At 35.8% G+C, this 23921-nt stretch overlaps 6 protein-coding genes across 9 annotated transcripts; 4 read left to right on the plus strand and 2 right to left on the minus strand.

Annotated features, from left to right (window-relative positions):
- Nucleotides 1–538: 538 nt before the first annotated feature.
- Nucleotides 539–7796, plus strand: LOC127259036 (uncharacterized). Its single transcript, XM_051286174.1, has 17 exons — nt 539–948; nt 1734–1836; nt 1951–2020; nt 2103–2141; nt 2217–2334; nt 2426–2483; nt 3388–3452; nt 3597–3603; nt 3717–3777; nt 3953–4012; nt 4101–4120; nt 4213–4278; nt 4998–5165; nt 5506–5763; nt 5835–6047; nt 6182–6453; nt 7252–7796. The coding sequence occupies exons 1-17, from the start codon at nt 860–862 to the stop codon at nt 7382–7384; spliced, it is 1800 nt and encodes a 599-aa protein (XP_051142131.1). The 5' UTR covers nt 539–859; the 3' UTR covers nt 7385–7796.
- Nucleotides 7797–8822: 1026 nt separating this feature from the next.
- LOC127258945 (V-type proton ATPase subunit F-like) lies at nt 8823–10169 on the plus strand. Its single transcript, XM_051286034.1, has 5 exons — nt 8823–8863; nt 9003–9095; nt 9376–9457; nt 9835–9917; nt 10008–10169. Exons 2-5 carry the CDS (start codon nt 9033–9035, stop codon nt 10167–10169), a joined length of 390 nt encoding a protein of 129 aa, XP_051141991.1. The 5' UTR covers nt 8823–8863; nt 9003–9032.
- A 454-nt stretch (nt 10170–10623) lies between these two features.
- Nucleotides 10624–12614, plus strand: LOC127258943 (uncharacterized). 3 transcript variants are annotated; one of them, XM_051286032.1, is made up of 7 exons: nt 10624–10726; nt 10913–11034; nt 11269–11407; nt 11504–11586; nt 11670–11871; nt 11955–12069; nt 12263–12614. In XM_051286032.1, the coding sequence occupies exons 1-6, from the start codon at nt 10666–10668 to the stop codon at nt 12050–12052; spliced, it is 705 nt and encodes a 234-aa protein (XP_051141989.1). In that variant the 5' UTR covers nt 10624–10665; the 3' UTR covers nt 12053–12069; nt 12263–12614. The 3 variants fall into 3 exon arrangements, with proteins under 3 accessions (XP_051141989.1, XP_051141990.1, XP_051141988.1); XM_051286033.1 differs by having other exon boundaries at nt 12313–12613; XM_051286031.1 differs by having other exon boundaries at nt 12304–12611.
- Nucleotides 12615–13521: 907 nt separating this feature from the next.
- Nucleotides 13522–17181, plus strand: LOC127258941 (transcription factor UNE12-like). The gene is made up of 6 exons (XM_051286028.1): nt 13522–14061; nt 14331–14450; nt 14832–14897; nt 15105–15170; nt 15636–15713; nt 15949–17181. Exons 1-6 carry the CDS (start codon nt 13756–13758, stop codon nt 16174–16176), a joined length of 864 nt encoding a protein of 287 aa, XP_051141985.1. The 5' UTR covers nt 13522–13755; the 3' UTR covers nt 16177–17181.
- A 173-nt stretch (nt 17182–17354) lies between these two features.
- Nucleotides 17355–21195, minus strand: LOC127258942 (NADH dehydrogenase [ubiquinone] flavoprotein 2, mitochondrial). Of its 2 annotated transcripts, XM_051286030.1 has the most exons (11): nt 21031–21195; nt 20917–20949; nt 20694–20759; nt 19546–19662; nt 19057–19134; nt 18867–18972; nt 18691–18737; nt 18251–18328; nt 17828–17893; nt 17611–17722; nt 17355–17521 (listed from the first exon to the last, which is right to left on the minus strand). In XM_051286030.1, the coding sequence occupies exons 1-10, from the start codon at nt 21094–21096 to the stop codon at nt 17615–17617; spliced, it is 765 nt and encodes a 254-aa protein (XP_051141987.1). In that variant the 5' UTR covers nt 21097–21195; the 3' UTR covers nt 17355–17521; nt 17611–17614. The 2 variants fall into 2 exon arrangements, with proteins under 2 accessions (XP_051141987.1, XP_051141986.1); XM_051286029.1 differs by having other exon boundaries at nt 17355–17722.
- Nucleotides 21196–22139: 944 nt separating this feature from the next.
- Nucleotides 22140–23454, minus strand: LOC127258946 (auxin-induced protein 22D-like). Its single transcript, XM_051286035.1, has 3 exons — nt 23137–23454; nt 22791–22999; nt 22140–22674 (listed from the first exon to the last, which is right to left on the minus strand). Exons 1-3 carry the CDS (start codon nt 23322–23324, stop codon nt 22502–22504), a joined length of 570 nt encoding a protein of 189 aa, XP_051141992.1. The 5' UTR covers nt 23325–23454; the 3' UTR covers nt 22140–22501.
- Between the last annotated feature and the right edge of the window lie 467 nt (nt 23455–23921).

Here is a 23921-nt window from a genome sequence, read left to right on the forward strand (position 1 = left end):
AAAAAACGAACTAATGATAACATAGGACAGAATATAATACATTATTATTGTTATTATTATTATTATTATTATTAATTTTATAGAATTATTCATAATAATTCATAAATATAAATCGACAATATATATTATGTTAAGTAAAAAATATGAATTTGTTCTTTTACTAATTTTTTACTAATATAATTTTGGATGAAAATGAATAAAAAAATAAAAAATATAATAGATAAAAAATTATTTTTTTTATATTATCAATATTATTTCTAATATTTCAGTAAAAAAAAAATAAAAATAATTCAACCTAAAATATTAAATAGACACACTCATGTATATTATCTGTCTGTCTTCTTAGCAAAATAACCATCCTCAATAAATTAACCTAAAATACGACATTCATACAAAATTGCAATAAAAAAAAATAAAAATAATAATAATTGCTACCACCGTATTGGTTAAGATTATCCAAACGCCGATTATTTGCGTCACACAACTAAAGTTGCTAAATGGCGTCATGCGATTTTTCAATTGGGGGCCGCAATCTCCTGCGGCGCGGTCCACTGGAGCTTTTTCCCTTTCCCAAATCTCAGATCAAGAAGAACATTCAAAAACCGCGACGACTCCCTCACGAACTCTATCCCAACTGCAAGATCCAAAATCCAGTTATAATTCACTAGGAAAAACAGGGAGATTGTTTGTCGTTGTCTCCTGTCGGACCCCCACGCTTCCGCTCTCTATCGGAGATTTTCAGGATCTTGGGAAAATTTTCCGTTTCTGTTTTTTGTTGTAATGAATTTATTGGTCCGTGTAATGTAATATGTTTTGGAACACTGCATTTTGGAGGTAACGGATTTTCGACGGATCGGAGATGCGGATTCTTGGACCTGTCGCGGTTTTGTACATTTTTCTTGCGTGTATTGTGGGTGGAGCGTTGTCCGTTGATGATTTTCGTCAAGCGTGAGTGCTGTCTTTTTAATTTTTAAAAAATTTTTTTTTTGGTCTTGTTTTTTGATGTGTGGTGATGTCATTTGAATTTTGATTTATTGCCAATCTCTGTTCTGATTGGAACGAGAATAATGTCTACTGCTGAAATTATTTGTATTCATTTTAGTGGTAATGTAGGTGATCTCAGTTTTGTGATTCCGACATCTCTAAATTGATTAAATTCTTGTTTGCTCCTGATTCTGATAATTTTCTTCAGTTCAATCGGGATTGGTTGTTTAGGAAATTAGTATATTTTTGTTTAGAGATTAGTATGAAGACGTTGTTTGATATAAAAATTGAATTTATATGTCTAAGAAAAGTTTTTTGGCAATAGTGAAATGAGCAGTTTTTATTTTATTCTTCGGAATCAAACATTTTTTGTGTCAACAAACAATTCGAAATACCTCGAATTTTTTAGATGAGGCTAAACTTTTCTTGATTGTAAATGTTTTCCCAGCTCGAGTATATACAGCATAAATTGAATTACCATAGTGGGAAGTCAATGATGAAGTGAAAACATTGGATGTCCAATGGTTCATGGAGTATTAGTTTGTTGAAGTTTTGGACCCTTTTATTTCGGTTGTAATTCACCATTTTTTTTACACTTGTAACCTGCTACACTCACGGTACATATTATGCATGTATTCTCTGTGTGTGTGCGCGCAATTTTTCAGTGCCCAATCAAAGCTATAAACAATACCCCATGCCCCCTACTTTGTATGTTGATATGTGTAATTTATTTATTTTTCATTGTACAGGTTTCCTATTGTCGAACCAGATCCTGGACATACAAGGTTACGGCTTTCGACTGAAGGTTTAGAGGCGATTGAGAGAATTACCACCCCTATAGCAGCTGTAGCTGTAAGGCATTCGTTACATTATTCACTGATGTGTCAATATGAATTATGTTCTTACAACATAGGAGATAGCTGAATGAGAACATACACTGATGCCATTTCACGCCTATATTCTCAGGTTATTGGTCCTTATCGATCTGGAAAGTCCTTTCTACTCAATCAACTTCTTTCACTGTCATGTGATGAAGGTGCAGTCTAATAATCTTTCATTTTCCATGTCCCCATTTATTTACTCATTTTGATTCCTGAATTTGAACTCAAACCTGGCAGGTTTTGGTGTGGGGCACCTGCGAGATACTAAGACTAAAGGTTTGATCTAATTTTAAGTTGTTGATGACAGCTGCTATTGAGTTGTTTCTCAAAATTTTATATTGATATTTAAAGGTATATGGGTGTGGGGAGAGGCGCGGGAAGTGTATATTGAAGGAGTTAAAACCTCTGTACTCTATCTCGATACAGAAGGATTTGAAAGTGTCGGGAAGTCTAATGTGTACGATGACAGGTAATCTATTTTAAAATTTTTGGATAATAGTACAGACATCTAAGAAAAGTTAGTGCTATTTACACTTTTCTTTTCAACGCCTCTTGTGCAGGATTTTTGCCCTGGCAACCATCATGAGCTCTGTGCTTATATATAATCTGCCTGAAACGGTTTGTTGTCTTGCCCATAATTTTAATTCCTTTCAATTGTTTGTGGAACCTTTAGGAACTTCGATGTGCAAAGTATTCTTGAAAACAATCTTTTTATTTTGTCATTTGTTGTTAGTAGGATGACACACACACACACACATACACACACACATATATATATATATATATATATGAATTGGGAATAATCATATTAACAAACTGCATAGAATGAATGTTTCAAATTATTGTTAGCATAGTTGTAACTGTTGGTTTGATTGCTTGAAAGTTTGTTTTTGCTATAAAATGTTGTAAAATGGTTAGGATATGAGTGATAATTCAGTTAAGAGAGGTACATTAATGTTAATAAGGATTGATTAGCTTTAGAGCAGATGTTGAGGATTACTAATTCATATAACTATGTATGTTCTTATAATAGATAATGAACTGGGTAAATATTATATTTTAATGATTCAATCATCTGTCAGAATATATTAGCACAATTTAATGTTATTGCTTTGGAAAACATAACTCTAATAAATGAATGATAGTTTTCATTATGGAACAGTTGGATGTCTTTTCTTTTTTCAGCATCTTTACTGCTACAAAGGTTTTATTTGTTGATTTGTGCCTCACTTCAACAAAATATGCACTAAACATTATGTCATCCTTCATGGGCCATTAAAGATTGCAATGCATTCATATTGTGTCACCATGTTGGGTGTATAAATCTTGAACCGGTGCTATTTAATGCATTTTGTTGTGTATCAACTCAATACAAATGATGATAAATTAATTCTTGTTGCTCAATTTTAGTTTTTTTTTCCAACCTGATGTTTTATGCAAATTTCTCTTCCTTATTTTTTGCACATACAGTTATTTGTCTTTGTACTCTCGTTTAATAGTGATGTTTTGCATCTTTTCTTAGATACGTGAAGCCGATATATCTCGGTTATCTTTCGCAGTTGAGCTTGCTGAAGAATTTTACGGAAGGTTAGCAATGGCATTCGAATTAGGAGTTGAAAAGTTCTAAGTTATTTATGTTGAGTTTAAGCTTGCATATTTGTCACAGTTCTTTTTTCTGATCTTGTTCTCTTTTCTTTCCTTTTTTTTTTCTTTTCATCGACCATGGAACAGGGTGAAGGTAAATCTACTATTCCTCAGGCACTTCACACATTTCTAATCCTGTGCTTGATGTGTTATGCCCGAAAGAAGTCTCTGAAATTTCACAGGCAAGTTCTTTAATTCCTTCTGCAGGGACAAGATGTGGCCTTTGAACCTGCGAAGTTGTTATGGCTAATCCAACGTGATTTCTTACGTAAGTGTCATTATTTTATCCTTCAGAGTGAACATAGCCTAGCGTAATAAATGTAATATATAAAGCTTTAAACAATTGCCATTATATTACTGTAAAGATCCTTTTTCTGACTTAGGGTCTCTTCGTAACATTTACTTCTGAATACATAATTGAAGCTCGTTTTTGGTATTTTTAGAAGGAAAGTCGGTGCAAGAAATGGTTAATGAGGCTCTGCAACATGTACCCAATTCCAATGGTCAGATTTCTGAGCCTGCAATTTTTGTTCCCACTTCTTAATAATGTTTTGTTGGACTAAAACTACTTATAGCATTTTTCTTGAGCAGGGGACAAAAATATTGACCAGGTACATAGTCACTACTTCCCCAAGTAAAAATTAGCATTTTATGTTAAAAAGGTCTTAGTTGTGTTTTTCTTTTTCTTCACGGCTGGTTTCAGGTGAATCAGATTCGTGATTCTTTGGCTGTCATGGGTGACAATAGCACAGCCTTCAGCTTACCCCAGGTGCTTATATGTTTCTATTTTGCAATTCCACTTTAAGCCACAATCATTCAATTGCTTTGAATGGAAAATTATTTAGAATAGCTTTTCTGACCACGAACCCCATTTAGTTGTATGACATGCGAGATTTGACGGGGACATTGTGCTAGAAATGATGTGGATAGTGAACATGCGTTCACCTGATTTACTGTAGCCTTTGCTTGAAATGATGAAGTTTCTCAACCCTCACTTCTTTCATGTGTTTTCCTGTGCTTCTCAGACGCTGTTCTGGATGATATTTAGTGATTATGAACCTATGTGTTATGGCTTCATTGCTAAAGTTTATCTTATTGTTGAATTATAATACTTTGAGACCTTTTGCAACTTTATTATGTGGTAAAATGAAAAACTAGTAACAAAGGAGTATGTTGATATATGAATGTATGTATAGAAGAAACAAAATAATGTAAGATTGCAATTTGCACAGACTAAATGTCACTACTTCATTACATTTCATTATCTTTTCCTTGCTTGATTCATCTGAATGTCACTGCTACTGTGCATAACATCACAAATTTTCAGAAAGAATCGATACCGTGGATTGTAAATGCCTCCTGTTTTCAACACTCTTGACATTTTTTTTTTTTAAATCACAATGCTTTATGTAATTCTTTTGCTGACATTATCCATGTCCTGACAAATTCATAAAATAATTTAATTTCATGATCTTTTCTGAGGTGCAGCCCCATCTCCAACGCACAAAGCTTTGTGAAATGAAGGACAATGAGCTTGATGCTGCATATGTGGAGAGGAGGGAGCAGTTGAAAACAGTTGTTTCTTCTATCATCCGTCCAAAGATTGTCCAGGGTAAATCTCTCAACGGCAAGGAATTTGTATCTTTTCTGAAACAGGTGCAATTTATAATCTGGTTGAGCTCATGTATATTAAATTACTTAACCATCATCTAGCTCTCCTGTACATCATAATATGTACTTGTTTTAACCATTACCATACGAAGTTTTGATCTATATAATTAGTGATGTGAGATTTGTGCGGCGATCAAAGGATAAATCATCTTTACAATATTATATGTTGGTGTTTATACACGATATTCAGGACTTTCTATAAATTAGGGGGAGTTAAGAGAAGACTGTTTGATTAGGGCTTTCAGAATGCTTTAAATATTTGGTGCGATTATTCTTTTCCCGGCCCTCTTCTAAGCAATATTTTTTTTTTGTGTGTGTGTTCCAGATTCTTGATGCCTTAAATAAAGGCGAGATTCCATCCACGGGCTTTCTTGTTGAGGCCTTCAATAAGGAAATTCTGGAACGTTGTTTGAAGTTGTACAGTGATCATATGGGTAGTTTGACTCTGCCTGCACCAGAGGAGACTCTGCAACGAGCTCATGATGGTTCTAAAACAGCAGCAATGGCATCCTTCGATGATCAACATTTTGGTCGTCGCCATGCGAAAAAATCAGCTGAAAAATTGGTTGAGGAAGTTGAGAAGGTAAGAACAGAACGAGTATTTTGAAGCTAGAATTTGTAAGATCTTAACCACTTACGTAAAGTTCTTTACAGGCTTACAAGAACTTCGTATTGGCTAATGAATACAAATCTTCAAAGCTGTGTGAGGCTCTATACTCACGATGCGAGGAAAAAATGGACCAACTTCAAGTCCTCCGACTTCCATCCATGGCTAAGTTCAATGCCGGATTCCTCCAGTGCAACCAAAGTTTCGAAAAGGAATGTGTTGGACCTTCTAAGCTCAATTATGAATTGCGGATGCTGAAGGTATGCTGTTATCCTTTTTCCCTGGTTTATGTTTTCTCTATATTATATTCATTTTCTACTTTTGAAAAAATATCCGAGAATCAATTATGAGCTCATCTGGTTAGTTGGTGTGAATTCTATCGAATCATCTGCAGATGTTGGAGAAGTCAAAGTCTGTATTTATTAAGGAATATAATCATAGGCTATTCAACTGGTTGGTGGGGTTCTCACTTGTCATGGTAGTGGTCGGACGATTCATCATTAAGTTCATTATGATCGAAATCGGAGCATGGATACTTTTTATTTTTCTGGAAACATACACACGGATGTTTTGGTCTTCCGAAGCGCTTTATTACAACCCTGTCTGGCATGGTATTGTCCGGACTTGGGAAGCTGTTGTGTACAGCCCCATCCTCGACTTAGACAGGTATGAAACTTTTCTGTATATCAACTACATGTCAATATTCGAACTATAATTTAATGGTGAATTAGCATTTGTTTTCGGTCCCTTGCAGCAATTTATTGCCCGAATTAAGTGGTAGTATCCTTCTTTACATGATAAATATGCTATGAAATTGTTCTTATGGGACTTCCAGCTTTATTTATTTATTTTTGGATTCGAAAAATATATATATGTAAATTTGGTCAAATATCTTACTACCCTTATTGTTTTGGTCTTTTAAGTAGATTTTGTATGAAAATAGCATCATATTTTACCTTTCATTTCTTTAATTGTCCTATTTCTCCGTGTGATACTTAGGTGTAGAATAAGAATCATTAGAGCCGTGACGAGGGGGGTACATAACTATCTTTTCTGACATGGAAATGACCAAAATAACAAGAAATGTCACTTACACAATCGAAATTTATATTATCCCTATAATTAATAAACGCCTCTTCTTATCTGATATTATTTACCAATATACATAACACGATGATTACCAAATGAACCGTTGCATAACACATCTATCTTGCAATCATTTCTAATATCACTCTACTTAAAAACATTTGCTGATATTAAAACCTTTGTGTTTTTAGGTGTAGTGTTTCTTTTATGTTAAGTATGAAGAATTGTGTTAAAAAATAATATTGTGTTTAATCATTCACTTTTTGTAAGTTGATAAAATATATATATATATCATATTGTATTAATGTGTATATTGTTTTTCTAATAATATTTTACGGGGAATAGTTCCACCTAAAAATGTCTATGTTGTTCTGATAGATGGGCTATCCCCCTCATCATCTTTGCTGCAATATTGACGCTTTACTGGCGTTGCTACGGGAAGAGGAAACACGGGTCGCGCTGGATGTTGCCCCTCTACAACAACAGGAAAGAGCACGGAAGATCCGAGTGAAAAATGACTGTACGATAGAGTTGATCTCATTAATCATCTCACAGGTTGGTTGTTTGTTTTTTGTCGACACAAAGCACACATAGTACGTACATATGCGCCGGTTCCATCTGCCTCAAATCGCGAAAGTTAAGCGAGATGATCTCGAAAAATAGCAATGGATGATGATTGTGAGGCATATAAACTATGGTTATGTTATAATGTTAGGATGATGTTTAGATCAAAGGGCAATTTTGTGGACAGGTGAAAAAGGAATGAATAATTCTTCAGTTTGGGGCAAATGTTGGTTTTGATTTTGGGATCAAATTGAATTGTAAGCTGTAGTAGCTATTGCAGTGCAGTTGTTGCCCTTAAATTATTCATTATATATTTATATCTTGTTATTGTATCCTAATCCCAGGATTTGTTGCTGTTATTTTCCTCTAGGAACATATTTGTTTCTCATGCCCATAATCACTTTTTTTTTTTTAATTTATAATTTACTAGGGTTTTATATTTTATATTTAAATTATCTGAATTCAGTTATATTCAATCTATATTTTATATTTAAATTATTATACTCAATTATTATTTCACCTTGAAAATAATAAATTATAAAGTATAATTTGGCATGTTTAATTTTTGCTAAAAATTTTAAGTTGTGTGTTCTTTTTTTAAAATTTATTATTTAATTATTATTATTTTTTTAAATAGTAAATCAAATATTTATTTTTTTAGTATTATATTATCTTAAAAATTAATTCACATTAAAAAAAAAATTCAAGCTCTTGCACAAGCACACCCTTGAATGTTATTTATTGAAATTTGTTAAAATGTTAATTTTTGTTGTTTTTTAGGTGTTTATGAAGAAAAAGCAATTTTTATTGTTAATGTGACGGTGAAAAGTGTAAACAATCAAACAATTTTTGTTTTTATTATTATTTTTTTATCCGCAGCTGCTATTATTCGAATGCTCTGGATAAATTATGGCCGAGTTCAATAATTTCAAAATTAGACCCGATAAGATATGTTATATTAAAAATATCTGTCATATGTAGTTACAAGTGTGCCATACCTATACTTTCAAGCTTTATTTGCCCATATTTTATTTAAAAGAGATTAAAAAATAATTTACCATATTTTATTTAAAAGACAACTAAGGAAATATATATATATATTCATATAAAACCCATTCACCAGATATATTTAATAGGCTTATCTATTTCTATAATTTAGGCCCAGATAAGATATATTCTTGCCCCATAATTTAATTGGGTCACAAAAGCCCATCAAAATATGGGCCTGACTGGCTTACTCTATGGCCCATATGCATTGATCTGAATTGTGAATCAAAAAGGTTTCCAAGTGGAGCCTGTTCTATATAGACAATTTTAACTTCATGGTTTCCTTTCTATGGTTTTGATATTCGGTTCGTTATTGGCTTCTTGCAGCCCTGGGTCTGCGTTTCTCACGATCGGAACTCCATCGGAAAGCCTCCGACAGGTTAGCATGTTCATCGGATGCTTTTTCCGTCAAATTATATTGAATTTAGATTCGGTTTCGTATCGACATTACTGTATATTGGTTCGTCAGAATGAGGTTTTATGGAGTTTGATTCGATTAGCGTATCGTCGTTTCGTAGGTTTAGTGTTGATCGGAATCTATCGTATCAATGGCGAACAAAACTCAGATCCGCAGTCACAATTCTGCGCTCATAGCGATGATTGCCGACGAGGTAACCGAGTTTAAGTTCTTTGATGGTGCCTTTTCATGTATTTTCACGTTCTTGTTCTACTAGATCACATACATTACGTGATGCAATTTTTCTAGATCTATCTCTCGTCTTCTCCAAAATTTCCAGAGGAGATTGCATTATTGTTTTCTGTATTATCACTGTTTCTCGCTTCACAAATGCGATAAACGCCGAACCACAACTCATCCTTCTCCTATAATTTGAAAATTGAACATTAACTGATGGTAGATTTCTCTGAAGCTACATTTGGTTGTATATGCAGGACACAATCACTGGCTTTCTGCTAGCTGGAGTCGGTAATGTTGATTTGAGGAGGAAAACAAACTACCTCATAGTGGATTCAAGTACGCTTGTTACTTCCTTGTCTTCTAATTATCCATTTCAATTCTACTGATGATGCAATTTTTTGATTCAATACAATTACTGTCTCGGCTTTATTTCTACAATCATCTGTTTACACAGGTTGATTCATATATCAGAAGCTTCATCTAGTTAATATGATACTGTTTTTGGATCATTAGTTCACAAATTATCAATCACAACATCAGTATGCTAACAAATTTGAAATTTCCATATCCAGCTCTTCAAAATGATCTTAAATATTTTTACACCTCTTTCATTGTGTTCATCCTAAGCATGCTTATGTTCATATCAATATCAAAGGTGAGCTTATCATCCTCATCACTATATATAACAACTATAATTCTTATTTCTGTCTTAGAAACGTCGGTGAAGCAGATCGAAGATGCATTCAAAGAATTCACAACACGAGATGACATCGCGATAATCTTAATCAGCCAACATGTAAGCTTTACCTTATCCCTAATTTCTTCATACCCCCGATCCTCTTTTACATGCATCCATTTTCACAACACGCTTGTTGCTCCATTCCAGGTCGCGAATATGATAAGGTTTGCAGTAGACAGCTACAATAAACCAATCCCGGCAATCTTGGAGATACCTTCCAAGGATCATCCCTACGATCCGGCCCATGACTCCATCCTTTCAAGAGTGAAGCATCTCTTCTCTTCAGAATCAGTGGCATCCAGACATTGAAATATTTATCTTACCCTTATTTTAAAGATCTTTGTTGTTTATCATTTCAAATTCCTATAGTTGTTTTCAGTCCATGAATTACTTAACACGAAATAATTCCAAAAGCAAAATGCAATTGGCAGGAGCAAAGTGATGATATAAATTAGTAGGATTGTAATGTGATAGTATGCGGAAACAAAAAAAAAAAAAAAAAAATTATTGAAAATATTGATTTGTTACTATTGTTCAAAATAATAAATTATAATCCACTGTTGTGTTCATTTGAATCAATTCGAGATAATATTATATATTTTTAATATATTAGATGTAAAGTTGGGCCTTAGTGGGCCTATACGGATTGTCATGCACTAGGCCTAATAATATATTTATTCGGTAGGCGGGCCCAGTATTTAAGGCCCATGTTTCAATTGGACTTCCTTATCAGTCCATGGACTCCTGTCTCTCTATTAGGTCCAGTTGCCTCTCCGTCCTTTGCGCGGGGAAATCGATCGGAAAGATGCTCGGGATTTCCTACGGCGAGCTTTTCCTCATTTTGGGTGCCACAGCCGCTCTTATTGGTATTATTTTTCCCCTCTAATTATCTGCGTCTGTTTTCGTGTTTGAATCTGTGCATTATTCATGTTTTATTGGTTCGATCATTGTTGTTCTATGATTGAATTTGTTGCGCCGATTCAACGCTTCGCTGTAGTGTTTTTTTTTTTTGAATTTTTGTTCATTTTTCGGATTTTTTTTTTGGAAATTAGGGCCAAAGGATCTTCCGATCATAGCTAGGACTGCTGGAAGGTTGGCTGGCCGTGCGATTGGATATGTGCAAGTGGCGCGCGGCCAGTTCGATAGCGTTATGCAACAATCCCAGGCGCGCCAGGTTTTGTGTTAGTGAAATTGAGCTTTAATGTATTTTAGGCCATCATTTTGATTTCTGTAGTTTATGAGTATCTGTATTTATTGTTGATTGTTGTATGGATATGAAGAAGATATTCTCTTACTCGTTGTAATAGTGCTTGCAATCTTACCTTACCAATTATTCTCCGCTGTGCGAAATGCATTGGTTTTTCACATTTTTTCTTAAACAATTAGTGCAACAACTTTTATCTGGCAGGTGCATAAAGAATTGCAAGATACAATGGCTCAATTAGAAGCCATACGCCATGAAATTAGGTCTATTTCTTTCATTAACCCTGGTCCTTTGACAACAAGGCTGGTAGACAACATTGCCAACCAAGCACCTGTTACAAATGGTATATCACATTTTGTTTTGCTAATATGTGTCTGTATTTTGTTAGATTTTTGCTTGTCTTTCCAATGACTTGTTGCGGTTTGCTACTGGAATATAGTGGACAAGGAAACTTCAAAGCCTCCACAAGAGAGCAGAGATAAAATTGATAGCACAGAGGCAACTAACACAGATACGGCAATGGTAGTTAGGATACAGTTTTTGAATACTATATCTAATGTAGACTTTGGTTCATTTTTAATTAATGAGTTTCCCACTGCCTGAAGGGTTACAGTTCATCAACCTCCCCTCTATCTGACATGCATAGCCAAGCAACTGAATATGCCAGATTGGCCGAATCTATGCCTTTAACTTCACATTCCATGGATGAAGTTCTTAATGAGCTCAAAGATGCTTCTGGTCAATTCGTTGTTCTTCCTATATCAGCTGAAAGTGCAAAGCTTCTGCCAGGTGGCCCTGGTCGAAGAGGTGCCTATTTCCTTCATTTTCTGGTATATCTTCATTTGCCTTTATTCCTCTTCGAGAAGCTTACTGGGTTAGTTTTGTTTCAGATGACTTAAAGGGATCTGATATATTATTGGAAGCAATGTTGGAGGAAGATGTGGCACATAAGGCAAAGGGTTTTTTTTCTGAGGCTCCAAACCAGTGAAAGTGAATGATATATAGGTAGTGATTTTTTATCCTCCAGATGTTGGTTTGATTTTGAATGTATATGTTTATGAGAGCTTAGGCAATGCTGCTTACCATCAACTACTTGAGAAAGAGATGTAGACCTGCTTACATTTGTTCCAAAATTTTGATTATATTGAACTTATATCATGAAAAAGAGGGAAAATTCTTTAGTGTCCTGCCCTTGCAGGTTTTTCTTGATGGCCTAGGACTTGATAAAAGTTATTACAGCAATTGCAGGAATGTCGGTCAAGGCTTACTCGCAACAGCGCCTCATTCTCCTTCAAGTCTATCTTTTTCTATCATGTACCAGGGCAGCCTAAATTCGAAGGTTTTCTCATGAGATCAGAAGCCTAACACACTGTCAGTACTGCATCTCAACAGCCTATTGTAGTTTTGTATTAATGAGATGGCATCCATCCCACTTAATAGATATGGGTATGTAAACTATTAGAATCTTGAAATCATTAGGTTTGCAATTGGAGAAGAATTTAAACCTTTCTCTTCTATTGCGCTTCTAACTTTTTTTTTTTTGTTTAATTTATTAATTTTCTTCCAAAATTGCTTATTACTGGTTGTTATAGTCTATGAGATGAACAAAGCACAGCATTAGTATGCGTCCTTAGAAGCTTCCTTGTGTTTACAATGCCTAAAAATATTAAGAACCTAGCTTTCCAATAATGATTATCTTTTACTATGTGAATCAATTCAGAGGGCTATCTTTAGTTGGTTCCCACTGCGTAAAGCATTGAGCATAAACTCGTGTGCGAATATGAGAGGAACTTTCCTTTATAAATTATAAGTTCCAGAACTCTTATGTGTTAGCCTTTTTCTTTATGGATAATTCCCTCAACATTTGATGTTACTACAGAATCTATGGCATTCTCATTCTGATTCTTTGTGGTATCGCATCCGCATCACATTCCACTAGTTTTAGCTTCGCATCGACTTTCATGTCTTTTGTCGAACAGGGCCATCTTTTGTCTTTTCACACGTTGCTCCTGAAATTTTAACATCAAGAATTCAGGTATGAAGGATTTACTGTCATTTATTCTATGGTTTCTTGCTTAAATTACCTGGTTACATTTTGCTCTAAGTTGCCTTTAGCCTCTTGACTTTTTTTAAATTCGTTACTTTTTTACTTCAATTGTTCACTGATTGGCCTCCATTTAGACTGATGTTAATCAGAAACTTATACAAAATTTTGGAAATTTAGAAAAAGTAAAATGTTAGTATTTGATTTGATATTTTTAGAAAAAAAAAGTGTATTTGATGAGATATTTTTGTGGCAAATGAATGAAATATGTTACATAACTTTAACCCACTCCGAAATTATTCTCTGGTTCGTATGTTGACCTATGCTGATATCAGTAGTAACAAAAATTCTGTGTGGTAGAAAATGTGCTCTTCTTTCTGCATATATATATATTTAAAAATTGTATCTTTACTTCCGATAGACTTGCCTTATTGATGAAATCAATATACACCCTTTTATAAAGTCTGTCCTTGCACGGCAGAGTCTGATCACCAAAGCTGCTCGCCTCTCCCACTGTTCACTGTTCAGTTCTCTTTCTTCTCGACCGCCCTCGGGACATTCTCCCTATGCATGTGTCGTGATTGCTGAATGCAGGTGTGGGTTTTCTGTGCCACTTACTCTTCCGTGATCCGATTTCACTTCGTTCCATGGCTGACAACTCAGGGGAAGCTCCTTCCGACGAGTTCCTCGAGCAGCTTCTAGGGTTTCAGACCTACGCGTCGGGAGCCGACGCCGCGCCGACTCCGATGGTCCCTCAGCTCGGCTCCGGCCACTTGGGAGCCATTGGTACGGGGCTTGGCGGCGCTTATGGAGTTGGGAGTGGCGGTGGGGGGTTTCCTTTGGCCTTGAGATTGGAGCAAGGGAAGGTAGGATTTGGCGATGCTTCGGGGAGTGGGAAGCGATTCCTCCGTGAAGACCTCGCCGATTCCCGCGCTTCCTGTTCTGTCAAACAGGTTAGTCGTTTTCAAGAAATTCGTATCCTTGTGTTTAATAAATTTGAGCTTCGGTTACAGGTAACTATGGTGGATGTGCAGTTAGTTAAGTCTGTCATGCTGATTTACACACTACTGAGCTTAATTATGGGTTTTCTTACAGTTGTAACGAATGCCCAACTGATAATAGAGATGTATTAGAAACTTTTAGTCTGTCGAATTTACTCCATTCTCATGCGAAGAAGAAAGGTGGGATTTGGGTAATTGAAATCTTCTTTTTACTTTTTCAGGGTTTTCATGGGCAGGCAATGACGAATACAGTTCCAGCAGCACCACAGCCTCCTGCAATCCGCCCTAGGGTTAGAGCCCGACGAGGCCAAGCAACAGATCCACACAGCATAGCTGAGAGGGTATGCATATATATATATATATATATGATTCATTAATTCAAGAAAATGGCTTTGTAGTTTTGTATGGTGTTTGTTGGTAATGCTTGGTGGTAGTAAATTGGTAATAGTCTGATATAGCCGGATAAGAATTTGTGTATTTTTAGTTGTTTCAACTGTCGAGACACCTCTAATTTTACATGCTTGAACAGGGAAAATTGGATTCGATAGTGATAGTTCCGAGAGGCATAATGATATTTATTGAGAGAAGTCCACTGCAAAGTCTCAGTATAGATAAACCAATAAATTTTATTTTAAATTTGTGTAACTTGGTTCTATATGATAATTGGACTGCATAATTGCAACCATCGGCATTGCACTGAATATTTACTTTTCTTGTTACAGTTGCGGCGAGAGAGAATAGCTGAGCGAATTAGAGCACTGCAAGACTTGGTTCCCAGTGTCAATAAGGTCTGAGCTCCCTTCTTACCCATCATATGCAACAGCCCTGTACATCTATCATATTTTTGGACAAAGTTAAAACAAGATAGTGCCGATACAACGGACTTCTATTTCTTGCCTCATCCTTTATTTAACTAGATTGTTGACATATCTGTTGTTCTTCGAAATACTTTCAAGAATATTTTGCACATTACTTCAATGAAGCATCTTATGCAGACTGATAGAGCAGCTATGCTCGATGAAATTGTGGATTACGTGAAGTTCTTGAGACTCCAAGTGAAGGTATGCATGCATATATATATATGTATATACTGTGATTAAGATGCAAGTATATGGTTAACATTTAATGAGGATATCTTGCATTTGCATTTGGTAGAACTATATATGGACATTGCCAGCAACCAGTCCACTAATTTTTATTATATTGTACATTCACCAAATTTTCAGCATCGACAAATCATGATTTTCAATATCTGCATCAGGTGAACTGCTAATTGTAGACCGGATCAAAATATGTTTTCAATCAATTTTCTTTTCATCACTTATTGGATTTAATGAAACTTTTATCATGGGTCTCAACAGCTTAATGTAGTACATTCCTCTCCAACCGTGGTTCTAATTATATTTAGCTGTGAAAAGGTCCAATAATGCTTAAGCATAAATGTGATTTCCACAATTGTGTAAACTAACACCATGTAAGTAAAACATCCACAAAGTATAATATTTCTTTAATCATCTATTCTTCAGGTGTTGAGCATGAGTAGATTGGGCGGAGCGGGTGCGGTGGCTCCCCTCGTGACGGACATCCCCATATCTTCCACAGAGGTAACAACATGTAACAAAAGCTTTTGCCTCTGTTTAGCTGGCTAGAATGTTTTTAAATTCTGAAAATTTTTAGAAATAATAAAAAGTTGATGCCATGTGTTCTTTAAAAAAGTTATTACTAATGAATTGTGTCGAAACTTGTGTAGGTAAACGAGGCCGTTTGTGTTTTGGTTGTGGCATTATTGTTGCAATAATAATAGTATTAATAATCTCATTTGGTGATTGACATTGAAAGGAACAAGGCAGCGACAAGGGAGGGGGAATTGAGCCGCCGTGGGAGAAATGGTCGAACGATGGTACAGAGAGACAGGTAGCGAAGCTTATGGAAGAAGACGTCGGGGCAGCAATGCAGTTTCTTCAGTCGAAAGCGCTATGCATTATGCCTATATCCCTTGCATCAGCAATCTACAATACACCGGACGGCGGCACTAGTGTGAAACAGGAGTCCAATCCCCCTTCATAATCTATGATCTATCAAAAATCCATCCTTGGCGGCCTAACTCTATTTATCTGTGTATGTCCTCTTGTCTAACCTACTACCTCATCTTAAGCCAAACAACCCAGAATTGTACCACCACCACCACATCTTAGCAGCATGTGGAATGAATGAGATGAGAAAGTTAGTTAGGGGGTGAGATATCATTCATAGACGAGGACAGGACAGGACAGGACAGCCATGGTGGTGGTGGGACAGAGAGAGAGAGAGAGAGAGGTCTGGTGATAGTGATGGCGATGGTAATGGTATTGGAATAATGATGAGTTTGGTAAGTAGTGTAGTGATGGGTGCTTGCTTGTCTAGCTTAGTTAGTGGTTTCTGGGGCCCATTGAAATTGAAATCAAAGGGACGGATGATGCACAAGAGTTGTATGTGGGTGGTTGTTAGACTCACTCTTACCAGACGTAGTCTTAGATGATACTTGCATGTTTTGTACTACTAACTAACTAGGAAGAGTATGGTATGGTAGGAGGATGTAGCTGGGATATTGAATATTGATTGGTAGGGGGATGTGTGTGGACTTATTTTTTCTGTACATTGGTGGTGTGTACTTGTTCATCTGCCAAATTATGGCGCGTCTGGCTGATGACAAAGAAAGAAAGATAGATAGATATGCAATAGTGGTCCGGGCTTGTCCAAGAAAATGAAATGAAAAGTCATAGCATGAATGTCGTGTTCTGACTTTTGACTTCTCATTCTGACCTCACTCTTTTCTATCGCATTTGGCCTTTAATTTGAGTTTCATCTCATGACCCCGATGATGACGTCACGCCTATGCAAGTATTTAGTCATCCGTCCCCCTGATGTCATCACTTTATAGAATGATACATACTTTTGAGGCCTTACGTTTATATATTTTCTTTTTGTATGGCCCGCCGAATGAGGCCTTTGTAAAGGCCCAACATTAAGCCCATTACCTTATTGTACTTAATTGTATTAATAGCTTATTGGACCAATCCGACCACTGGACAACGTTAAACACCACGAACATCTTTTCCTTATATGCCTTTGAAGTTTTTTAGTAGTTTAAAATTTTAATTTAATATTCTAAATTTTTATTAAATCATGTAAATACTACAATGTTAAAAAATCGACGCTAATTTTTTGGGTTTGAATTTGGAAGACAAAATAATTTACAAATGGTAAAAAATCAAAACAAAATCTCGAAGAAACAAATCCCCCGAGTTGCATGCATACGCACACAGTACATTTTACAGCTTCCATTGAACAGAAATGCAATTATTACAAAATTTTAAAGTTAAGGCATATGATGTCCAAAAGTAACAATTGCGCTCGCACACAAAGAGAGCATCTGATAATAATAATAATGATTATTATTCGAGTAGGTAGTAGCAAATAACTTGTCATCATTCGTTATAATAATAAGGCAAGAAAACTAACTTGTTCAGCAGGCGTCGAGATCCCGGCATGGCGGAGGCTTAGGCTCACCTAACAATGTAGTGTTGCCGCCTGCCGGCCCAGCATTCTTTCGCTCCGGATTCTGCGTGCCACGCTGAAGATAAAATATTATACACAAGTTTATGTGAGCCAGCTGAAAACAGTGATAATAATAACCACCTTCGATACAGTATGTAGTAAGCAAGCAGAGTTCACTCACCGGTGGCTTCTCTCCTCTTCTCAGAGCCTCCACAATCTCGACTACTCGCTTTGGAGTCACATCTTCCTGAAACAAATTAAAAAGATATACCTCAATGTGTGATGTTAAACAGCAGATGGATAAGACAAGTTGAGTGTGTTCGTTCACTGTGTTCCTTTTAAGTTTTTATACATTTTTTTTTTTTTACAAAACATCACATCAAATATTATTAAAATAAAAATCACAAACCTCCGAACCCAATTCAAACAAATGAAAAGAAACACAAAATTTTCCAACTAAAAAATATAATAATACACACATAACAATATAAAGTGAACAAAAACACACAAAACACCATTCTTTATAACACTTTCACAATTCATAATACCTAAGAACAAAAATACCTGAAACACTACTAAACATACACACTCATAGTGTACTCACATAGTAATTGTAGAAATATCCTTCTGATCCGTTGGAGTAGTCGGCAACTGTGATCATCGGAGCATTTACACAACATCCCTACAAGAACCAAAAAATCCAACCCATCATATATTACAGAACACATCACAATAGATCTTATATTATATAGTATTTATTAATGTTTTCAGCCTTATGTTGCACAGTGGTGTTCAATGTTTGCTGCCATAGGAGAGTTAGGTGTGTTTTGTGGCCACAAGGCTTATTTAGACATGTTTCGGAAAATTTTCCAGTCACATACAGAGCACTAATCATAATCTTTTAACCTAAATTGAAGGGGCTGTCTCTATGCGAATACGAAGATATAATTTTTGCATCAAGAAGCGAGATTGTTTGGAAGGGATTTTAGAATAAATAAAGAAATTGAAAGGTTATTCTAGAAGAGATTCGATGATCTAACTCACCATACATTCCATTTCTCCAACGGAAAATAGGCCATCTTTAGTTACCTCTGCAAAATACAGCAAATAGTTCGAATTTACAAGCAGAAGAGACTTGACAGGAATTGGCGTACAAACTAAATGAAAATGTTCGTAATAAAGAAAAGTAGAAAAAATAAAATGTTTATACAGAATATTACCGTTGCGTTTTACCCCGAGGTGTTTCAGTAATGCGTCTTCGATATCCCTAGATCCACGAATCATGCAAGGTGTAGTACCGCACACCAGAAGGTGGTATTTTCCAACCTTGAATTGCCAGCACAAATCTTGACCAATGAGATTTATAATAGAAATAAATTGGAGTCATTATGTTTAAGTAGAATAACTCACCTTTGCCCTGTTGAACATTGAATAGAATGTTGCAACCTCATATACACGAATTGGAGCAACTTCGATTACCTTGGCAACCTTTAGTAAAGGCAGAAAACTGAATGAATTTCAATCATTTTAACAGAAATAACTTGTCACATTATATATATATATATATATATTTCAGATATCCCTACTGCCACATGGAAGTAATTAGATCGATCACAGGACATTGTGGTGTACTAGTGTATATGTAATACAAGACACAAGTGTATAGCAATCCATACTTTTGGATCTTATTTGTAACTTAGAAAAACAAGTGAATGGCATCAAAACCTAGATTGATGAGAAATACACAAGAACAATAGTACCATGAGCCACCAGTGTCAGGAGTGGCATAAATCAAATTTCAAGCCTTTGTACAAGAAATATCCATACAATTGTATTAGAATTAACTTCAATGATATGTTCATGCACTAAAGGTACTAGCAATAACTGATGACAACATACGTGATTCATTGCTGAAACTGGCAGCCAACCCCCACTCTGCTGCTGTGCAAGATCTAGTAAAGGAATGACAGCAGACTGCTTGTAGTTAGAGGGATAGTGGGATAATATCTCCTTAGCCTGACAAAAAAAAAATGTAACTGCTATTACACAAGGTTCAACAAGGAACCATTAACAAGTTAATTCATCAAAAGGCTTGACTTTCAATATCAAGAGGAGGCGAATATTGCATATAAGCATTGAATACTCAGTTCCTAAGCCCCGCAAAACATAAATAATTGACAGTAAAACAAGTTTCAGGAATTATCAAAATTGTTTATGGATATAAGGATATTATAAGCATCACTAACAAAACAAATATAGCATGAGCCATGATCTAATTGGAACCACAACAGTGTAGTTTGTGAAATTTGAATAAGTGAAACTCATAAACAACTACATCACAATTCAAATAAGGAAACTCATAGACTATACTTCAAATACTAACATGATTCTGGACATATTCAAATAAGCACCAAGTAGAGAGTTCGTCGCTAGAGAAGGCTCAATATCAGTCTCTAAAAACCTTGAACTTGAGCATCTAATTCTAACTTACCAATGAAAAGAGAAAGTAGTGGAGGCTGAAGGGCATACTCAAAATTAATAAAGGCAAAACTTTAAAATAGGTTCCATTTCTCTCCACATAGAGAATTGCAATCAAATACCCTATTAGGACATTTATTCTGAAGTATTGCAACAAGTTATTGCCAAATAACAAATAAACACATTGATCTGAACATATTCACTTATAAATATGGAGAATTTAGACACTATGATTTATGACACACACAAATACAGTGAACCCGCAGAACCATATTGTAACTGCATAGAATCACAGAAGTCAGTAGTTATATATATATATATATATTTATATAAACGCCATTCCATCAACTAATTGTAACACATCAACCAACTAGAAACTAGGGTTTTGAGGTCGGCCACAACGACATGGATAATCTAAGAACAATTACGAGTAATTGAGGTGGACAACATTTGTCATAACAGAAAATCAGAAAACAGTAGAATCACATCCTCAAGTAAAGTACCATCTATTGATTCGATTTAAGTTCCAATAAATCCGAATGAAATCAAAAATTAAGCGAGCTGCATACCTTCTCTTTGTTCGCATCGTTGAATTCCCATGGAAGGTCCGGATTATTATCCGGACCATCTAGATGCTGCATTCCAGAACTCGGAGATCAATATCATTTCAGAATAAATAAATAGAAACAAGGAATATAACTCAAAATTCACCCATAAAAAACATGAAAGCCTCCTCAATCAGGAAAAAAATAATAATAATAATTAAAATAAAATTAAAATCCTTCAACTTACATAGTTCAGTGCAGTCGAAAACGATCGGGATGGCTACACAAAACACCGTACAGTGTCAGTCAGATTGGCGGGGATCCTGATAAAGTAAAACAGCACAAGTTAAGAAGCACAAACCTGGGGAAATTGACGAAATGCTTGTCGGATCTCACGAAAGCGTTGTCCTGCGAGACGCGCGAGCATTTTCAGAGTGAATTCAGGAGACTCTGAGCTCTATTGACCGGAAGAGGCTGAAGGAGACGAATCGAGGATTCTGAGAGGAAATGAAATAAGGTGTGAGGAATGGGCGCGTGTTCCACACATGGCCACATATTGGGCTGAAATTTTTAGTAATCACTTTAAATATACATATATATCAGTAGTTGACCCAGTCCATTACTAATCGTTTGGGCTTCTTATATAAAAGCCCATTACACTTAAAAACAAAAATATAAAGCATGTTTATTTTGTGAAATAATTTAAATGAATGTTTTTTATTTTTAATATAAAAAATATATATTTTCCCTTCCGTCAAATTTATTCTTATTAACAAGTCAATAAATAATATTTAATTATTTACTTGACTCTCTTCTCATTTATTATACTATTTTTTCATCTAAATTTTCAAAAATACTTTCAACTATATCACTTTTTTAATAAAATATTTATTTTTAAAAAATATGTATTTTTTAAAATAATTGAATGAATATGTAATATTTTATTTTACTTTCTTGAAAAAAAAAATGTATTTAAAAAAAAAATCATAATTATTTAAATATATATATACATATATATTAATTTCTATTGCTTAAATTTGTGGTTACTTTCTATTTACTTTTTAACATCTACCTAAAGAGTATTTAGGTTTAGTTTGATTTACAATAACAATTTTTTCATTACATCCCACATACATTGGGAACCCATAATTTTGAAAAAATAAAAATTTATGACTTTCTTGTTAGAGAGTTCAAACGAATTTTTTGAGTTTAGTCATATCTTTGTGGATTCATGTTCATGCATGCTATTTTCAAAGTTTGTTGTAGATTTGACTGTGGAGTTGAAGTAGAAAAGTTAATAAGGTTATGGTTATCCCTGTTTCGATGGTTTCACGTTTAATTGTTTTGGTTAAGTTCTTTTGGCCTAAAAAATATTAGTAATTTGATACAACAATATTTTTTCTTACAAATCGAAAAGCAATTCAAAGTTTAGTTTTAGCTTTCTCCATTTCCAGCCACTAGAAATGGATCTGAATAAGTACAGTACATGTATTTATATTGTATGCACAGAGGTATTTCTCCTGTAAATATACATTACAGTTGCAAAAATATTACTCGAAAGTCGATTGACACAAAAGAAAACGAAAATTAAACTTCTGTACATAGGCGACGGCGATGCCATCGGCGGTTTAATCTTTTCCGGCGTTTCGATCAGCCGTCCGGCGGCCGGAAATTCCGTGGTAAATTTTTATGCCTTCTTCGAGGGAGTAGATCTCTGGCCGTTCATTTGTCGAATTCCAGATCAGGTGCTTCGTGGACGGCCGGCGCAGGCCGTCGAGGGTTTCTCTGCTTCCATGGCCGGAGCTGCGGTGGTGGTCCTTGTTCCGCCATGTCTATGGACAGCCGAGACCTTTGGCTTCGGATCCTTTCATGATCCTCAGCCTTTTGCAAGAAGTAATGAACATATCCCATGGAACATCTCCGACGAGCATCCAGTCTCCATCCTTGTCTTCGTAGGTCGGTGCGTATTCAGATCCGTTGTAGCCTTCTCTCTCGGAGTACACGCCTGAACATACATGAACAAAAGGAGCGTTAAGAGATTTCGAGATGTGAATCGTGTCGAGGAAACAAAGTTTTTATTGTGTGTAGCGTTTTAGATTTGGGAATTTCGATGAGTCTTACCTATGGTGCACTTGAACATGTGTTCTAACGCTTTGAGTAGATCGAAGTAGTTGTTGTAGAACTTGAGATCTATCTTCCGTAGGTATGGAGCTCCATCCATGCTCACTTTTACAAACAAACCAGATCCGTCGGATTCCGGCTTTTTCTGCTGCTGTTGAAGGATATTTTTCCGGTGAGATCGAACCGGCGGCCATCCGACAACTTGTGCCCTAAAATATCAAGCAACAACAATCGAAATCAGAAAACAAATCAACTTGCACACAATCCATAAAAATCACGAATCCAAAACCAAAATAAATCACAACGAAATCCTCAGAAAAAAATGAAAAATTATTATCCAACTCACTTTGTAGCCGGAGCGCCGGATTCCTTATCAGTTTCTTTCTTCAGGCGAGAATCATCTGTCTCACAGCAAGGCCTCTTGTTATTCTTCGATTGATGCTCCTCAACCACATCCGCTCCAGGCAATCCTAATCTTAGCTCGGTCTCCTTCAGATTCAAATCTCTCTCAAACACTGCTGCTCCTCTTTCCATTTCTTCAAATTTCTTCACCTCTTTTAACCAAACTAAATCAGATCTCTACAAGCTCGCGACTCACGACTTTCTTTCTCCTTGAGCAAAAGCGGGAATTGCGAATGAGCTGTGGAGATAGTGGGAAGCCATGAAAGGGTTTTGTATATATATATAAGGCGGTTATTAGGGGCAGGCGCACAATGTGGGTGCCATAAAAAAAAAAATAAATAAATAAATAATAAAAATAAAATAAATAATCCCCGTGTGCATGACTTGCATGACAGGTGCGTGAGTGGTCCCACGCGCCGCTGAGCAGCAGCAGCCACATGCCCACATCCACATATATTAAAGCGCGTGATCAACACTCGCCTTAGGGAGCGTGCGACAGCGACGGAAATGCGTGGGGACACGCAGAGATGCGGTTGTTGGGCAAAAGCACGACAAATTTTAGTCTGATTTGATGCCAAAAGAAGGGAACCGTTGCCCAAGCTAAAATATATCGACGGCCACGATGAGTTTCATCGCTGGATTCTGGACCGTCCGATTGCAAGCCAAATTGGCTAGCTGGTGGCCGCCTTTCGTCGACCAGCTAATTTTCAATCAAATTTCGGAAAATTA

The sequence above is a fragment of the Andrographis paniculata genome, unplaced genomic scaffold, assembly GCF_009805555.1.
Source record: "Andrographis paniculata isolate CXL003 unplaced genomic scaffold, ASM980555v1 Contig5END, whole genome shotgun sequence".
In the NCBI taxonomy this organism is placed as follows: Eukaryota; Viridiplantae; Streptophyta; class Magnoliopsida; order Lamiales; family Acanthaceae; genus Andrographis; species Andrographis paniculata.

What these genes read in the sequence shown, in the direction of transcription:
- LOC127259036 (XM_051286174.1), top strand. Translation starts at nt 860, where the DNA reads ATGCGGATTCTTGGACCTGTCGCGGTTTTGTACATTTTTCTTGCGTGT. An exon ending in AATCCAACGTGATTTCTTAC is followed by an intron (nt 3,778 to 3,952) that starts GTAAGTGTCATT and finishes TGGTATTTTTAG; the next exon opens with AAGGAAAGTCGGTGCAAGAA. An exon ending in GGGACAAAAATATTGACCAG is followed by an intron (nt 4,121 to 4,212) that starts GTACATAGTCAC and finishes GGCTGGTTTCAG; the next exon opens with GTGAATCAGATTCGTGATTC.
- LOC127258942 (XM_051286030.1), bottom strand. Translation starts at nt 21,096, where the DNA reads ATGCTCGCGCGTCTCGCAGGACAACGCTTTCGTGAGATCCGACAAGCA. An exon ending in CATTTCGTCAATTTCCCCAG is followed by an intron (nt 20,950 to 21,030) that starts GTTTGTGCTTCT and finishes TGTTTTGTGTAG; the next exon opens with CCATCCCGATCGTTTTCGAC. An exon ending in CAGTTTCAGCAATGAATCAC is followed by an intron (nt 19,135 to 19,545) that starts GTATGTTGTCAT and finishes CCTTTACTAAAG; the next exon opens with GTTGCCAAGGTAATCGAAGT.
- LOC127258941 (XM_051286028.1), top strand. Translation starts at nt 13,756, where the DNA reads ATGGCTGACAACTCAGGGGAAGCTCCTTCCGACGAGTTCCTCGAGCAG. An exon ending in TGGTTCCCAGTGTCAATAAG is followed by an intron (nt 14,898 to 15,104) that starts GTCTGAGCTCCC and finishes CATCTTATGCAG; the next exon opens with ACTGATAGAGCAGCTATGCT. An exon ending in TCCCCATATCTTCCACAGAG is followed by an intron (nt 15,714 to 15,948) that starts GTAACAACATGT and finishes TGACATTGAAAG; the next exon opens with GAACAAGGCAGCGACAAGGG.
- LOC127258946 (XM_051286035.1), bottom strand. Translation starts at nt 23,324, where the DNA reads ATGGAAAGAGGAGCAGCAGTGTTTGAGAGAGATTTGAATCTGAAGGAG. An exon ending in TCCGGCGCTCCGGCTACAAA is followed by an intron (nt 23,000 to 23,136) that starts GTGAGTTGGATA and finishes TTGATATTTTAG; the next exon opens with GGCACAAGTTGTCGGATGGC. An exon ending in CATGTTCAAGTGCACCATAG is followed by an intron (nt 22,675 to 22,790) that starts GTAAGACTCATC and finishes ATGTATGTTCAG; the next exon opens with GCGTGTACTCCGAGAGAGAA.
- LOC127258943 (XM_051286032.1), top strand. Translation starts at nt 10,666, where the DNA reads ATGCTCGGGATTTCCTACGGCGAGCTTTTCCTCATTTTGGGTGCCACA. An exon ending in TGCCACAGCCGCTCTTATTG is followed by an intron (nt 10,727 to 10,912) that starts GTATTATTTTTC and finishes TTTGGAAATTAG; the next exon opens with GGCCAAAGGATCTTCCGATC. An exon ending in AACAATCCCAGGCGCGCCAG is followed by an intron (nt 11,035 to 11,268) that starts GTTTTGTGTTAG and finishes TTTATCTGGCAG; the next exon opens with GTGCATAAAGAATTGCAAGA.
- LOC127258945 (XM_051286034.1), top strand. Translation starts at nt 9,033, where the DNA reads ATGGCGAACAAAACTCAGATCCGCAGTCACAATTCTGCGCTCATAGCG. An exon ending in TAGCGATGATTGCCGACGAG is followed by an intron (nt 9,096 to 9,375) that starts GTAACCGAGTTT and finishes TTGTATATGCAG; the next exon opens with GACACAATCACTGGCTTTCT. An exon ending in TAATCTTAATCAGCCAACAT is followed by an intron (nt 9,918 to 10,007) that starts GTAAGCTTTACC and finishes GCTCCATTCCAG; the next exon opens with GTCGCGAATATGATAAGGTT.